The sequence below is a fragment of the Suricata suricatta genome, chromosome 2 (genome assembly GCF_006229205.1).
Source record: "Suricata suricatta isolate VVHF042 chromosome 2, meerkat_22Aug2017_6uvM2_HiC, whole genome shotgun sequence".
Taxonomy (NCBI): Eukaryota; Metazoa; Chordata; class Mammalia; order Carnivora; family Herpestidae; genus Suricata; species Suricata suricatta.
The window spans coordinates 106,891,809-106,909,054 of NC_043701.1; the positions used below are offsets into that span (position 1 = coordinate 106,891,809).

The 17,246-nt window shown below is 42.0% G+C and overlaps 1 protein-coding gene across 2 annotated transcripts in view; it reads left to right on the forward strand.

Annotated features, from left to right (window-relative positions):
- MAP3K21 (mitogen-activated protein kinase kinase kinase 21) overlaps positions 1 to 17,246 on the forward strand; it is a 56,153-nt gene that overhangs the window by 27,074 nt on the left and 11,833 nt on the right. For both annotated transcript variants that reach the window (XM_029914879.1, XM_029914883.1), the window contains exons 5-6: positions 1,886 to 2,126; positions 9,910 to 10,032. In XM_029914879.1, the coding sequence (XP_029770739.1) occupies positions 1,886 to 2,126; positions 9,910 to 10,032 (364 nt within the window). The remainder of the gene's footprint in view (positions 1 to 1,885; positions 2,127 to 9,909; positions 10,033 to 17,246) is intronic.

Below are 17,246 nucleotides of genomic sequence, written 5' to 3' on the forward strand. Positions count from 1 at the left end.
TCACATAATAAATAGTAATTTATGTCTGGCATAATGTAATGAAGAAATACTGATCTGCTTATAAATAAGAATCAGCTGGCACATATTAGCAGAAGGGACCTGACTATCAGCTGGCCTTAAGTAAATCTTTTGCGATTTTGTAAAGTTAGTTTAGAGAAAATAAATTTAACGAATGTTTCAAAGGTGAATTTCAACCCACTTTGGCAAATTTATAATAAATTCAGAATCTGTTTGATCTGAATAAGTAATTTTTTTTATTTTTAGACTCCTCAGTCTCTTGTTGATATCATTGTGTTTATTTACAGAATGAGGGTCTTCTGTGTTTTCCTCGGTGACACTTGTACTGCCAGCCCCCAGGCATTCTCTGAGCCCTTCTATAAAAAGTCCACGGGATTAGCAGACTTGAATTGACATTTTAATCCCACGCCCCAGCTCTGGTTTCTTCCACAAGCCTCTCTTTTACCGTGTTGTTTCCTGTATCAGTATTCTTGAGGAGCGCTGTACCCAGGCAGCTTGCTCATATAAAGTCTGACATGTTTGCTCAGAGCTCTCAGAGGCCCTAGCTCAAAGCTCTGTGGTTCTCAACAAAGATTCCGGTGTGTAGGATAGTCTGAGATTAATCTTTCTGGAACAGCATGAATAAAAGTTTGCAGATGCCTTGATTTCTGCGTGACTGCTTGATTTAGTAGCAGGGAAATCCAGAAGGGAAAGAAGTTCAGCACTGAAAGGAGCACTTATGTCTCTGGTAAAGAACAAAACATTTTACAGAAATGACATAAGAATGGAGGTGTGATTTGAAAACTTGGTAGAGTTCTTGGTCTTCCTATGAGTACTGTTTTCCTAATAAAAACAGTTGATCCTTGAACAGCACAGGTCCACTTTTATGTGGACCTTTTTCAATAAATACAGCACAGGGCTGTAAATACATCTTTTCATTATTATTAATAACACTGTATTTTCTCTAGCTTCATTTATTGTAAGAATATACTATATAATACACATACAAAATACATGTTAATTGCCTATGTTATTGGGAAGGCTTCCCGGCCACAGTAGGCTATTATTAGTGGTTAAGTTTCCAGGAGTCAAAAATTATATATATGGATTTTCGATGGCAAGGCAGGGATGGGGAGGGTCGATACTCCCAACTCAACTTCAATTCATAGGCTTTCTGTGAAGCTAAACAATTCTGAAACCAAAACCAAGTTTTGGAAGTTAGACTTTGAATCAGTAAGCATTGTGACTGAGTGGCTCTCATGAGCTAATTCATGCGCTCTGTGTCAGAAGTGATACGTCACATTCATCCATGGGCTCCTGAAAAGTTCATTTTGCAGTGGCTCACAATTTTAGGGATGCTCATCTTCATTTCTAATGGGCCTTCAGCTGATGTCTAACCTATTAGCTTTGCTTTTCTATCTCCACCGTGATGTTTTAACACCTATGCAAATCCCCAAATAACCCAACGAAATTCTTCCCAGGTAGAGAGATCTGAACTGTGGTCTTTCGTAGGTAGAATAATTCTCCTTTAATCGGTCAAGCCTTGCCACTTGGCTTTATTTGGCAAAAAGGTCGTTCACCTCTGCACTCCGTTGCCTTATGTTACTGAACACTTTGTGTCCGGTGATTGTGAGGGCCAGCAGTGAGGAGGGAGAAACGTTAAAATCGGGTTGAAAAAATTAGCCACGCCTTTTGGGGGCCCTGAGATGAAGAGAGGACTCAGAGCAGGTGGAGCCCGTGCAAGGCCGTGGTGGTGGTCTGAGTCCCTGCCCGGCTGGCGAGCTCTTAGCTCCCACTGCCCTGATCGCCAAGGCTGCTGCCCCAGGAGGCTGAGCTGGAGAAGAGGACACCCCAATCCTTGCTTACACCCATGGTCTCTGTGCCCCAGGAGCTGCGGTCCCGAGAGGAGGAGCTGACCCGGGCCGCCCTGCAGCAGAAGTCCCAGGAGGCGCTGCTGAAGCGGCGGGAGCAGCAGCTGGCCGAGCGGGAGATCGACGTGCTGGAGCGGGAGCTCAACATTCTGATATTCCAGTTAAACCAGGAGAAGCCCAACGTCAAGAAGAGGAAGGGAAAGTTCAGGAGGAGTCGGTTAAAGCTCAAAGATGGACATCGCATCAGCTTACCTTCAGGTATGATTTCGTCCTGGTGTTTCACAATCAGCTGCTTTGTTGTTGTTTTTTTTTCACTAGCCCGGGGAAGAGGTGGCAGGATGGTATTTTTAGGCACTGCGTGAGTACTGTCTTTGCTTGCTTGCTGCAGCTCATGGTCATTCACATGCAACACGGCATCAGACGTGCAGGGCAGAGCATTGCGTGCTGAGTAGATAGGTCTCTGCAGGCTCTCGTGTTAATGGATTAATCGGTTTACTCCTCCTTTTGAAATAACACAGACTTCCATTTTAACTGATAGCCCTCCACCTTGCATGGCCGGGTGAAAATTGTGAGCAACCAAACTACTGCTGTTTTGTCATTAAGTTGCTTCCACGAGGACCTCCATCGTGCCGTCTGGTAACTGGGTTCATTTGGGACAATTTCAGCGTCCTTTAGGATACTGAGGATGCTGTCTGCACCTTCCACAAAGTATATCAACCGCTTCCATTAGACTCCTGCTAGTTTTCATCTGAGATGTAAATATTTATAGAAGCTTCCCTAGATTTACTGGTTCAGTTTTAGACCTCCTGGATTTTAAAACAGTGACACTTTAGAACATTATAACATGTTTACACACATTAGTTTAGTAAAGAAACTAAACAATAGAAAATATCAAACATACATCAATTTGTGAAATTAAATTATTTAATGTTATATATTATACTTGATTTAAGGAAAAAACAAATGCCCCTCTATGATTCTTCTAATACTGTGGAAGAGCAGTGGCAGAACAAAGCTGGCCTCACTTTCACGGAATGTGCATTAAATATCTATGTGTCTGTTCTCCTGATCGCCATCTCTCTATCTATGTGTTCTACTTTACTGTGCTCTATGAGCATTCCAGTGTTTTCCTAAGATGTTTGTTAAGCATGTGGAAACTGATCTTAAGTAACTGTAACAAGTTTTCTTTTTTTTTATGTTTTTAATTTATTTTTGAGAGAGAGACAGAGACAGAGTGTGAGCCGGGAAGGGGCAGAGAGAGAGGGAGACACAGAATCTGAAGCAGGCTCCAGGCTCTGAGCTCTCAGCGCAGAGCCCGACATGGGGCTTGGACTCACGAACCGTGAGATCATGATCTGAGCTGAAGTCGGAAGCTCAACCGACTGAGCCACCCAGGTGCCCCGGCAACAGTTTTGTTTTATATAACGTATGTATAAATTGTCTTAGAAAATTACTTATTATGAAGTACTGGAAGCCTCCCAACATAATGTGACTTTTCAGATTTTTGCCGATGCCCTCAGCTGATCAGAAAATTGCTGATATGTGGCCATCATGAGTGCACAATATATATCATTGGTTATTTGGTTCGATAAAGGGAGACCAGGCTGCGTGTGGGTCCTTCTTCCCTTTACCTTTGACCTCTCTAGAGGGAAGAAAGATCATTTTTCAGGTTCTTTTTGGATGTTTGCTTTTTAGCCAGAGTGTAACTTGGGGGACCGCGGACTGTGCTGTCTTGTGGGTCACACACAATTTAAAATGACTGTTTTATTTATGATGAGTCTTCTGCTTTCAAGTGTAGGTGACAGAAAAATTCAGAGAGGCACCCGGTGTGGGCTTTCTCTAGGTCTTAGCTCTGTCAGCCTTCTATCTGTGGTATCCTAATTAATATTCACTGATTCCCTGGGAGACGTGGGAGGGGCATGACTGATGAGAAACTGATGGAGAATAAACCTGGGAGAAAAATATTAAATCATTCCAGTGATTCTTTACTCTTTATTGGCAGGGTGATTAAAGCAAATATCTCAGGATTACTGAGGTTGCTTTCACCCCTGCTTTTCTTCTCAAATCGTGTTTTGCCAATATCTTGTCATCGTTCGAAGCTGACCGAATATATTTGACATTTTTGCTAGATTTATATTGTTCCTGGATTACACTCTTTGGATTTTCTCTTTCTGAGAATTTTAGTTATACATTTATATACCTTATGGCGCTTACTAGAAGATGCCTGTTAAAACACCCCAAAAATCTGCTGTAGTCCTAATCCATTTTGAAAGAATGAGACTGTTTCTTTAGTTTAGCATGGGGTTCACCTCTTCTGGCCACAAGGTGACACTACATGGTTGTCACACTGTTTACCACTATGGAAACTCTGTTTCTCTTTAAAATCCCTCAACTCTTCACTCCTCCCCCCCACCCCACACACACAATTTACTTGCACAGTGTCCCAAGATAGGGGGTACATATCTCAAGATCCAAAGAGAGCATGATAATAATAACAATACTTATTTATCTGCTTCAGGAATTTTGCTTAGTGTAGAAGAGAAAGCAATTGCACCTCCAAGGAACTTATTGTTGCTGGCGTCTATGGCTATACCACCCTGAACGCGCCTGATCAAGGAAGTTATTGTCTTGTAGAAAATTCTTTGAGTTCCCGAATGTTAGCACTAGTTAGTGGCACAGTATGAAGGAGGACACACCTGCTAGACAGCAGACCCAGTGGCGCTGGTGCTCGTTTCAGGTTTTCAGGGCGCCAAATCACTTGAGCCCCTTTTGCAGGAACTTCTCCCTCTGTGTAACTAGCTTACTGTTTTTCTCAGAAACATGTTGGAGACTCCTACAAACCAGCCTTTAATATCTGTGCCTCTACCTCTTTCACAAACTTGTTATTAAATGAGAACAATTCTCTCCTCATAATTTTGTCCTTCAGAATCACTGAGGATGACTTTGAGTCTTAGGACTATTTATAGCTAGGATGACTTAGTGCTAGAAAACTCCAATGTCATTCTTCCCAGCGGCAGGCCTTTATGGGCACTAACCAAACAAGGGTAGATGCCTGCAGAATGAGACAGCACCATCTAAGAGTTTTTAAAGTGTATTCTATGAGTTCTTGGAATTTGTTGGAATTTTAGAGTGATCGTGATGGCTATTTTTCAACGGTGACCACTTGATATCACGTGTCTGCGTTATGGTTACCTCAAACCAAAGTTGTATATTCAGAACATATAAAACAAGGCAAAGAAGGTTTGAAGCCTTCAAACATTGATATATTTCAAAGGCAGTGGGATTCTGATTTTAACCACTTCAGAAATGCCAAAGCCCACCGACAGTCCTCTGCTGCACGTGTGCAAATGGGAGAGTGGGTGTGTGTGTGTGTGTGCGAATGCTGCTGTTCGCAGAGTCAGAATGATTATTCCCACTGAGACTGTCATGAAACATAATACTGCCAATAAAAATGCAAGTATAAGTTCTGCTCAAAAGCCTGGGGACCCCATGATCATCTCGTCCTGAGAAAATTACTCTCTCAAGTATGAAGAGAAACAGCATCAGCCAGTTTTCCTAAATGTATCACACAACAAAGCCAGCCTTTCCCTGACTTATTGGGAAAAGGATATTTATAATAAAGGGCATTTTGGGAGCTGCTGGATGGCTGAGTCTGCTGAATGTCTGACTTTTGATTTTGGCTCAGGTCATGGCCTCACTGTAGTGAGATCGAGCCCTGAGTGGGGCTCGGTGCTGAGCATGGGGCCTGCTTGGGATTCTCTCCCATCTTCTGCCCTTCCCCCACACATGTGATCTCTTCCCTCTCTCTCTGTCTCTCTGTCTCTCAAAAAAAAGTATATTTTCTTTTTGTTTAAAACATAAAGAGTTCTTGTGTGTGTGTGTGAGAGAGAGAGAGAGAGAGAGAGAGAGAGAGAGAGGAATTATTAAGACTTTTTCAGGAGATCAGAAGCACTCCGAATCTTAGATAGTGTTAAAATCCAGTTTGGCCCTTCGCTCCTCCTCCTTGGCCTCGCAGACCTGCTCTGTTGGTCACCTGGTCATCATGTGTTCCCCTGGGTCCATGTTGTAGCCTGGTTCTGTGTTCTAGTTCTGAGGGCTGCAAGAACACACCGGCCTTCTGCTCTGGTATGACGTAGCGTAGGGCTGGTTGAACCTTCATAGAGCACTTCCGTCTAAACTAAACGCTTTCATGCCTACAGATAAGAATCTCTCTCTTACCCTTCCTCCACCCTCCAGTCCGATCTGTCACCTGCTGAACTGCCTTCTCGCATCCACTCTTCACTCACACTGCTCTCTGCCTGGTCAGATCTTGGTAGATGGAGGAAGCCTCCCATTTTGTACTTTGTTTCCACGTGTTTTGTCTTCCAAACCACCCCTCACCCAGCTCTCTATTTCTCAGCAATTAACTGTAAGTAAGCACCAGTTTGATTCTATTGTAAAACCTTACACCATTTTCTCCTTCAACAAATACTTGAGGATTTACCATGATCAAGTAGTAGCGATTATGAAAAAATAAACATGATCTCTGCCCTTATGTTACTTATAAACTTAGACAGATAAAATATTGTTTCAGTGGAGATTTACAAAGTACTATTTATAGGCGTGGCATTTCAGCAGCCTGCACTGGGCTAGGACTGTGATGGAGTCTTTGTGGCCAGTATAGAGCTGGCACTGTGTTGGGAGGGGAGTGACCCTTAGGTTAATAATTAAATACTCTTTACGTGCTAAAATTATCAACTGCTATGAAGGAAAAGTCATATGACAGTGATTAGTAGACAGATGTCACCTGCTCTGTGAAGATCAAGGAAGTTATCCTAAAGAAGTAACATTTAAATTGAGACTTCGGGGCACCTGCATGGTGGCTAAGTGTCCGACTCTTGATTTCGACTCAGGTCAAAATCCCAGGGTCATGAGATTAAGCCCCTCACACGGAGCTGCTTAAGGTTCTCTCTCTCCCTCTCCTCTGCCCCTCTTCTGCTCCAAGTATGTGCGCTCTCCATCTCTCTCTCTCTCTCTCTTTATATATATATATATATATATACATATATATATATATATATATATAAAGGTGCATGTGTGTGTATATATATATATATATATATATATACTTCATATATATATGAGAGTAAAAAATAAAGGGTTCACAAAAATTTTTATTTAATAATTATTTTTGAGAGAGAGAGAGAGAGAGAGACAAAATGTGAGTGTGGGAGAGGCAGAGATAGAAGCAAGCAGAATTGGAAGCAGGCCCCAGGCTCTGAGCTGTCAGCACAGAGCCTGACATAGGAACTGAACTCACAGATTGCGAGATCATGACCTGAGCCAAAGTCGGACCCTTAACTGACTGAGCCACCCAGGCGCCCTCGCAAAAATTGTAAATTGAGACTTGAAATAAGACTTGATGGAATACAGAGGGAGAAGGAAGAGAGCACATGCAAAGAAGGCTTGGTGCCCCCCAGGAATTGAAAAGACCCGTGTGATTTGTCCTGGACTCAGCAAACTGTAGGCCCAGGGCGAATCGATCCTGCCACCTGTTCTGTGCAGCCCATGAGCTAAGAGTGGTTCATGCACTTTTACATACTTGAAAAAAAGAATAGTATCTCATTGCACATGAACATTATATGAAATTTAAATTGCCATTTCCATAAACAAAGTTGTATTGGAACACATGTATGTCTGTTGTATGATTGATTTCTCGCTAAGTCAGCAGATTTGAGGAATTGTGACAGAGGCCACATGGCCCACAGTGCCTGAAACATTTCCTGTGTGACGCTTTACAGAAAATGTTTGCCGATCCCTGGTTCAGACCGTAGCAAGTGATGGGAAAACAGGACAAGAGGAGGCTGGAGGCGTGAAGAACCCCAAGTGTGTTCGCATTTTGATCTCTAACAAGAATTAATGCAGGGTGCCTGGGTGGCGCAGTCAGTTAAGTGCCGACTCCGGCTCAGGTCGTGATCTCACAGTTTGTGAGTTTGAGCCCCACGTCGGGCTCTGTGCTGACAGCTCCGAGCCTGGAGCCTGCTTCAGATTCTGTGTCTCCCTCTCTCTCTGACCCTCCCCCACTCATGCTCTTTCTCTCTGTCTCTCTCTCTCTCTCTCTCAAAAAAAAATAGAAATTAATGCAAAGCCTTTGAAGGGTTCTCAGCAGAGGAATGACATGGTTTGGCATACATTTTTAAATTGCACATGACGGCTATGAGCCAGACGAGAGGGGCCCGGAGGGAGGTGCAAGAAAATCAAGAGAAAATGTGGCAGGCTCAGCATGGAATGATGGATGTGGTGGAGGCTGAGCAAACAAAATGAATCACTAACATGAACCTATTGAGCATGAGCCCCGAGCTAAGTATTTTCTATACTTCTTTGTATTTAATTTTTCATAGCTGTCCTACAAAGTAGGCATCATCATTTGTTATCCATTTTTGTATATGAAGATACTGAGACCTCAGGAGGGTCGGTCACCTACCGAAAATTCATGTGGCTTGGAAATGATAAGCTGGGATTCTGATGTGGAGTTTCCTACCTCCAGAAGCCAGAATATACATTTCTCAACTGTAGCTCTGACATGACTCTACAGCCTCAAATTTACAATATACTCTGTGTTTAATTGGATATGGAGGGAGGGGACAGTATTAAAAATTAGCAGGTATCCAACATGAATGATTGGATGGCTGTCTGGGCTACCAAATTCCAGCTCCCCCTCATTTCAAACACTGGGTGGTTCTCTAAAGTTCTTTAAAGTGTATCCTTTTCAGAAGGGAAAATTATAGTTCTTTTGCAAATAGGAAAAAGATACGTGTCAAAGATTTTTATTCAACTCGTTAATAACCGGAGAACCAGTTACAGTTGGTTTCCATGAGAATTTGAGGAGCTAAGTGTTTACGGGCAATTTAATAAGGGAACGTTAGGGTTAGATCGGTAGGTTAAATACAAACAGAGTTAGTGCCCAGAAGGGCAGTGACCATAACCTTTAGGATCGTCTTTCACACCAGACAGAAATTATTTATATCGCCACCAGACAGAATCTATAAGTTAACCTCTGCCCCTGCTGAGATGTAAAAATTAGCCCTGTCAGTGGAAAGTCAAAGGTTAAGCTCAGCTGTGCACTCTGAAAGAACACCCAGTAATTTCTTTTACCTGGGTCTAAGGTTTTGGTAACTTTCTTACAGTTGACAGAGTTTTCCCAGACACCCTCTGCTTCCCTCTGGTACTATTATTCCTCCTTCTGTGTATTCCCATGTTGTTGGCACACCCATTGCATGATTAGGTCAGATTAACTGTGATGTGTAGGGCATGTTGACCACAAATTGCTTTTAACTGGGGCAGGGCCAGGGAGTTTCCCCTGACCCTTTTCGGGTCCCTGGGTGGGTCTGAAAATCAAACTGTCAGGGACAGATTAACAGGGAGAAAAAAAGCATAACGATTATTTTAACGTAAGTTTTATACAACATGGGAGACTACGTAAGGAAATGAAATCAGAGTATTTTTACACTAGGTTTCATGAAGAGTGGACAGTCGAAGAAATGTGATAGATTAAGGGGAGTCTTTGAAGGAGTGTTTTGTCCTGAACCCCCCGTAACCTGCATTTTCTGTTCTAATCACCATAGCAATCTGTGCGATATTGGTTGTTTCTGTCTCACAGTTAAGGACACCAGTTCAGAGAGATTCCTGAAGTGGTCTGAGGTGCACAGTCGGTTAGTGACAGAACCAGGGCTCCTGTAAGTCCAAGGTGTTTCCTCTTCCAATTTTGTTTAGAACCATGTCCGACTACACGACGATAACTCTTCTCCCAAAGGATGCTTCCACTGTCTCGTTGTTCTGTGAGTGTGTGTCCGACCATACCTAGCATATCTTAGGCTCTGAGTCGTTATTTATGGACTTGAAACCTGGATGGAAGAGAAGAAGGAAACCAAGAAACAGCAAGAGATACTTCCATCTTACCCTTGGGCAATTTTCCCTTTTATTGCTTCATGCAGACGAAAGTGGCCGGGGGTGGAGCTTAACACCATGAAACCTCAATTCTCACTGTTTCCGTATCCAACAGATTTCCAGCATAAAATCACCGTGCAGGCCTCTCCCCACTTGGACAAACGGAGGAGTTTGAACAGCAGTAGCTCCAGTCCACCTAGTAGCCCTACGGTGATTCCTCGGCTCCGAGCGATACAGCGTAAGCCTTCTCCCCCAGCCCAGGCGCTCCTGTGGGCACTTCTGTCGTTAATTGTCAGAATCCAGCCAACCAGAGGTGTATTGTAGCTCCTTGTAACTAACGTATGACATTCACAGGTGTCACAACCATTCAGGAAACAAAATTTGCTGTGACATTGCTTAGTCTAATTTTTTGTAATTGAGATGTAACTGACATGTAACATTATATTAGTTCCATAGTATTAATATACAACATAATTATCCGATATTTGTATATACAGTTGAACCTTAAACAACACAAGTGTTAGGGCCACTGAACACCCACCCAGCACGCAATGCAGTTGAAAATCCACATACAACTTTTAACTCCCCAGAAACTTAACTGATAATAGCCTATACTATTGACTAGACGACTTACCAATCACATAAAGAGTCAATAAACACATATTTTGTAGGTTACATGTATTATTTATGGTATTCTTATAATAAAGTAAGCTAGAGAAAAATATTATTAAGATAATCATACATTTACCAGACTGTACTGCATTTACTAAAAAAAAAAAATCCATTTAGTAATGTCCTTTTCTGGTTTTGATATCAGGGTAAAGATTGCCGCATAAAATGAGTTTGGAGGTGATCCTTCCTCTGTGAATTTTTTTGGAAGAATTTGAGACGAACTGGTGTTAATTTTCCTTTAATGGTTTCATAAATTCGCAAGTGAAGTCGTCTGGCCCTGGGCTTTTCTTCTTTGGGAGATTTTTTATTACAAATTCAATCTCCTTGCTAATAATTGGTCTGTTTGGATTTTTTAAATTTCTTCCTGATTCAGTCTTGGCAAATTGTAAGCTACTAAGAATTTTCCCATTTCTTCTGGGTTGTACATTTTGTTGGCACATAGTTGTTCCTGGTACCTCTTATGATGCTTATAATTCCTGGGGTATCTGTTTTAATGTCTTCTTTTTCATTTATAACTTTGTTGATTTGGATTCTTTCTCTTTTTCTCTTGGTTATTTTAACTAAGGTTTTGTTGATTGTGTTTATATTTTCAAAGAACCAACTCTTAGTGTGGTTAATCTTTTCCATTTCTTTTTTTGTTTTCTATTTTATTTATTTCTTCTATAATCTTCGTTGGTTTTTTTCTTCTAACTTTTGGCTTACTGTTGTTTTCTATTTTTTCCCCTAGTTCCTTAAGGTGTAGAGTTAGGTTGTTCATTTATGATCTTTCTTCTTAATGTAGGCATTTATTGCTATGAATTTCCCTCTTAGAACTGCTTTAGCTACATCTCACAAGTTCGTGTGTATTGTGTTTCATCTTTGTTTGCCTCAAGAAGTTTTTTTTCCCTCTTTAATTTATTCTTTGATCAGGAGAGTATTGTTTACTTTTCATGTATTAATGAATTTTCCAGTTTTTCTTTTATTACTGATTTCTAGTTTCATGCCATGTGGTCAGAGAAAATACTTGGTAGGATTTCAGTCTTCTTAGATTTGGCCTAATGTATGGTCATAGGTCTGTCAAACAGGCTGTGAAGCTTCCCATGGGAGGATATTACATTGGACTGGCTGAAGGCTGTATTCAGTGATGAGCAGGCGAATGAATTAGATTCCCTGCCTGAGTGCAACAGAAGTAGCCCTATGAGTGGTAAAACTCTTTGTTGTCTTAACTCGAGCCGACCAACACTGCAAGTTGCCTGGCCGAACAAGGGCATTGGCTTTATTCTCACATACTGTAGTCGTTTGATCTTCTTATGAAGGGGGATAAAGTCAGGTGTACTGTGTGTTACCACCTTGGTCATATTCTGGTGTTTCTATTTTTAATTTTTTGAGGCACTTCCATACTGTTTTTCACAGTGGCTGCACGAATTGATGTTCCCACTAACAGTGCACAGGTTTCATTTACTCCACACCCTTGTCAGCACTTATTATTTCTTGTCTTTTTGATACTAGCCATTCTAACCAGTGTGAGGTGGTATCTCACTGTGGTTTTGATTTGAATTTTCCTGACGGAAAGTGACGTTGAGCACTTTTTCATTTGTCTTTTGTGTCTCTCTGTATGCCTTTGGGAAAATGTCTATTCAGATCTTCTACCCATTTAAATTGGATTATTAGTTTTTTTTGTTATTAAGGTATATGAGTTATTTGTACATTTTGGATATTAAGCTCTTATCAGATATGTGATTTGCAAATATTTTCTTCTATTCCATAAACTACTTTTTCATTTTGTTGATCATTTCTTTTTCCATGCAAAATTATTTTCTTATTTTCACAATCGTGGTTTTTAGATTCTATGCAATTGGTGATCTGACCAGGCCACCAAGTGGAATACCATACCTTGAGACATTTTGTTAACACTTATATGCAAAAATTAGCATAACCTAATTCTACCAGTAGCATATTTATGGATATTTTGAGAAGTGAAATGAGGAATGCAAGATTACATTCACTTTCTTTGTTTTGTAAAGAAAAGAAAATTGCATTTCGAGAGGTAACTCTCATTTGGTCTGTATTGACCACCCTAATACTTCAAAGTAGCATGTAGTATTTTGGTTATAAAACATGTCCAGCCTGGTGGGGGGAAAAAGACATATAGCTAATTTGCCTGGCACCTTTGCAACTTTGCACAAACAGGGCTTTCAGTTAGACCCTAAATCAAAGTTCAGTGGAATTTTTAAAAACTATTGATTTTTTTCAAGAGTCCAAATAGTAGGCTAAGCAAAACAAGAATGTGATATATATAGATATAAATATATAGATATACATCACATACATATATTACATATGTAATACATATATGTGTATGCACTTGTGTGTGTGTGTGTGTGTGTGTGCGTGTGTGTGTAAGGAATCTGGTAATCAGCCTACATTACCCTATTTAGTAATCGACTTGGCAACTTCTCCTGTCTCCAACAAATTTAATTCTTCGCTACTTACTATATACTTCTTTGGAGGAAAAAAAAATCCTTAAAGAATATTTTTCCTGATCAGGTCTGCAATCAATTTATTTCTTTTTGTTTGGGTTTTTTTGTTTTTGTTTTTGTTTTTTGGGGTTGTTTGTTTTGTTTTGTTTGGTAATGAAAACCTTGGCACCAGCAAAGATTTTTCTGTTAAAGCTCCCGCGAACCCAGGATACTAGTCTCTTCACAGTTAAAGAGAAATAATCTAAACAAATGTACAATAATCTAAATAAATGCATGATCTTAGAGCTGAAGGCGCCATTATTTTATCATAACCCACCTGTCTTTCTGAGAAAGCGTTTTTCGTAAAGCCATGCTTTGTCCCTTGCTTTTGCCCAGAGTAAGGGTTTCATTAAAGGAACATAAGAGGATTAGCAAGGCTGACCTCTTAGCCAGGTTGGAAGGACAAGAGAACAAGAACTCATGATCCCTGTGTTCTTGCCCAGCTGTTTCTCTGCCTTCTTCCATGTTTTCATATTCTTTTTTTTTTTTAGACTTAACCTTTATTTAGCCATGTTAGGTTTACAGCCAAATTGTGAGGAAGGTACAAATATTTCCCCTAAACTCCCACCTCGTGCACACACACAGCCTCCCCCACTATGACTACCGTGCAGCCTTTGTTCCAATCTGTGGAACCTGAATGGACATATCACCATCATCACCCAAAGTCTAGTGTACGTTGGAGTTCAGTCTTGTGAATCCTGGGTGTGGACAAATGCACAATGACACGTATCCACCATTATAATATCATACAGAGCATTTTCACTGACCAGAAGTCCTCTGTGCTCCACCCATTCACCCCTCCACCCTCAACCCCTGGCAGCCACGGTCCTTTTACTGTTTCCGTAGCTTTGCCTTTCTTGGAATGTCCTACTCGGGGAATCCTTCAGTATGTGGCCTTTCCAGAAAAATTCACGTCCCTCCCAAGGCTTTTCCTGGCATAGCAGCTCATACTCACCTAGTGCTGCTCAGCAAGTGGTGTCCCATTATCTGGACAGACCACAGTGTATTCTTACCTACGCGACTACCGAAAGCAAGCTCTACTGCTTCCAAGTTTTACTTGGTCCTGTAAAGTCATGCGCAGGTTTTCACATGGACATGTTTTCAACTGTTCAGATAAATACCAGTGAGTGTGATTTCTGGTTTGTATGATGACTGTGTGTAGTTCTAAAGGACACCACCAAACCACCCGCCAGAGTGCCAGCACCATTTCACATTCCCACCCAGGGCAAATGGGGTCCCCGTCTTCACACTCTTCGGCTGTGATTTTGAGCTACGTGAAGTGGGGAGTCAGTCGTACCTGGATAAGCCTGGCAAGGCCCAAGACTTGTACTAGTTAAATTGAATACTTTTGGGATTACAAGTAAGTTATAGCCCTGTGGGGTTACAGTGAAGCCCCCTCACGGAACATCTCCCTTTCCCCCGAGCGTTCATCCTCTAAAGTCACAGATGAAAGCCTTGGACTACAGATATTCCAACCAGGACCAGGTCCACGCGCAGAACTGTTCTGATCACCTTCTTTGACCTGAATCATCGTCCGCTTCTTTCTAGGCCCGGGTGTCCCCAGCCGCTTCTCTTATATCCGTTCGGGTGTCCTCTCTAGTCCCTAGCTTGTGTGGACGTCCTATCTTTACACCTCAGTGCAGCATGGCAGTTAAGAGCATGGACTCTGGGGGACACCTGGGGGCTCAGTCGCTTAAGTGTCCAACTTCAGCTCAAGTCATGATTTCATGGTTTCTGAGTTCGGGCCCTGCATCAGGCTCTGTGCTGTCAGTGTAGAGCCTGCTTCAGATCCTCCGACCCCCTCTCTCTCTGCCCTTCTCCACTCATGCTCTCTCTCTCTCAAAGATAAATAAAAACATTAAAAAATGTTTTTTAATATAAAAAATGAGCATGACTGACTCTGGAGCCACACGGCCTGGGACTGAGTCTGTGCTCTGGCTCTACTATACTGTGGTTTGGACAAGTTTCTCAAGCTCATCATGCTTCCCATTGTTTCAGTAAACTAGGGACGATATTGTTTATAAGGGTCAAGTGTATACACGTGGTAAGAAGTCTATATGTGTTGGCAGTTGTTTTAATCATTATTTGTATTATTATTTTTACTCCGAAGCTCTTTATGGCCTTCAGGTCTCTCACTGTGGTCTGCCTCTTACAGCATTAATCATTGTGAGGATTTTCCCTCTCGGTGGATCGGGTACCTCGATCTGCCCATCTGATTTAGAGGAATGGGCTATTAGAGATGTCGTCTGGCACGTTTCCTCTGGACCCGAAGTGGAAAATGTGAGGAGGACCTGAGTGAGAAAAACGTGTTGTGAAAGCATTGCAAGAAGAAAAGCCCAAAACCTCTGAAACTGAAGGGAAGAGTAATTCTATGTATTAAGAGAGATGAGAATCATTTTGGTGAAATTGAACACAGAAGAGATTACCCGCAAATTGTTTAAAGACTACCAAAGCAAACACCAAAATAGAAAATACACTATAGAAGTTTGACTTTGGATAAAAACACGAGTATGTCACCATAGAATGCATAGAATCACTGTCTGCTAAGGAGAACACCATCTAATATTTGCACAAAATACTTTCTTACCGTGACTTCCTCTGACTTCCTCTCACTGGTCTTGTTATATGACACCACCCGGAAGGCACAGTTCTCTCTGGGAATCAGGAAGAAAACGCACTAATCGTCTGAGAACGTAAGTTTCAGGGTGTATCTTTTCTTTTAAATGTTTTATTTATTTTTGAGAGAGAGAGACAGCACGAGCAGGGGAGGGTCAGAGAGAGAAGGAGACACAGAATCTGAAGCAGGCTCCAGGCTCTGAGCTGTCAGCACAGAGCCCCACGTGGGGCTCGAACCCACAAATCGCAAGATCATGACCTGAGCTGAAAGCGGACACTCAACCGACTGAGCCACCCAGGTGTCTCTCAGAGTATAGCTTAAAGCAACAGTAAAACACGCCTTTTCCATGTTGTCAAATAGAGTCAAATGGTGGACCTGTCCACCACATTCCAGGAACCTGCTGCCATTGTACATCCTTAGCATGTTTTTCAATAACTGAGTATCAGAATAGTCAATTTAGAGCACTTACTTTTCCAAAGAGATGGTGGATGCAAGCTGAAAACATCAGTAACCCTCCCTCTTTCCTCCAGGTCCTACTTACCAACCTGCTTAACGAAAGCCAAGACAGTTCTAAATGTAGGATGACTGGTTTATGATGGGTTAGTAGAGGCAGAAAAAGCATGCCATAAACTCCGTCCATATGGGCAGAGACCCTGTGACCCAGCACCTAGCACGACCGTAATAACACTCAGCCTCCACGGAGCGCTTACTATGCCTGGCACCATTCTGAGCTGTTCCGTGTGTTAACCCGTTGAGTTCTCAAAACAACCTCATTAAGTAGATACCATTGTGATTCCCCCACGGAGGCACAGGGAGTTTAGGAAACTTGACCTAACTCAATGGCTATGATGCTATGCCACTGGACTCAGTCTCTAAGAGTGTGGACTCTTCACCCTACCCTTCCCAGCCTCCGAGGACAGTAAATGTTCAATAAATGTCGACACAGAAGAGACAACAGAAGAGCCAACCAAGACAGGAAGGAGGATAAGGGCACTCAAGCCTTAAGGTCGTCGCTAACGCTGGGGCCACAGGCTGAGGAATCGTGCAGCTGAGAGCGAGTCCCGTGTAGTAATCTGGGAGCCCACAGTCCTCTCCACCCGCTGCTCCCATGGCTGGCAGGACCACCCACCCAAGTTCCTCGGACTCTGCCAGGAGACCCTTCATGAAAAGAGTGAACACCTTGTTCAGGATGGTCACGTACACACATACAAACACCTGTGTCCACATAGATACATAAATGTTTAAGTGTGGAAGATATTGAAACACACAAAACAAATCAAGCATCACCCATAGTGCTGCCAATTTAAAAAATGATTATAAGGAATGTAAATTTTCTTCTTTCCATAAACAATTATCTCCCTCAAAGGTAAACACTGCAGTAAAAGTTTGATCCCTAGGGGTGCTCAGTTGGGTAAGCATCCGATTCTTTTTTTTTTTTTTTAGCATATTATCTAGAATTTATTAGGTGCTCAGTATTTTTTTTCATATAGTTTATTGTCAAGTTGGTTTCCATATAACACCCAGTGCTCTTCCCCACAAGTGCCCTCCTCCATGGCCATCACCCCCTTTCCCCTTTCCCTCTCCCTCTTCAGCCCTCAGTTTGTTTTCAGTATTCAAGAGTCTCTCATGATTTGCCTCCCTCTCTCTACCTGACTCTTTTTCCCC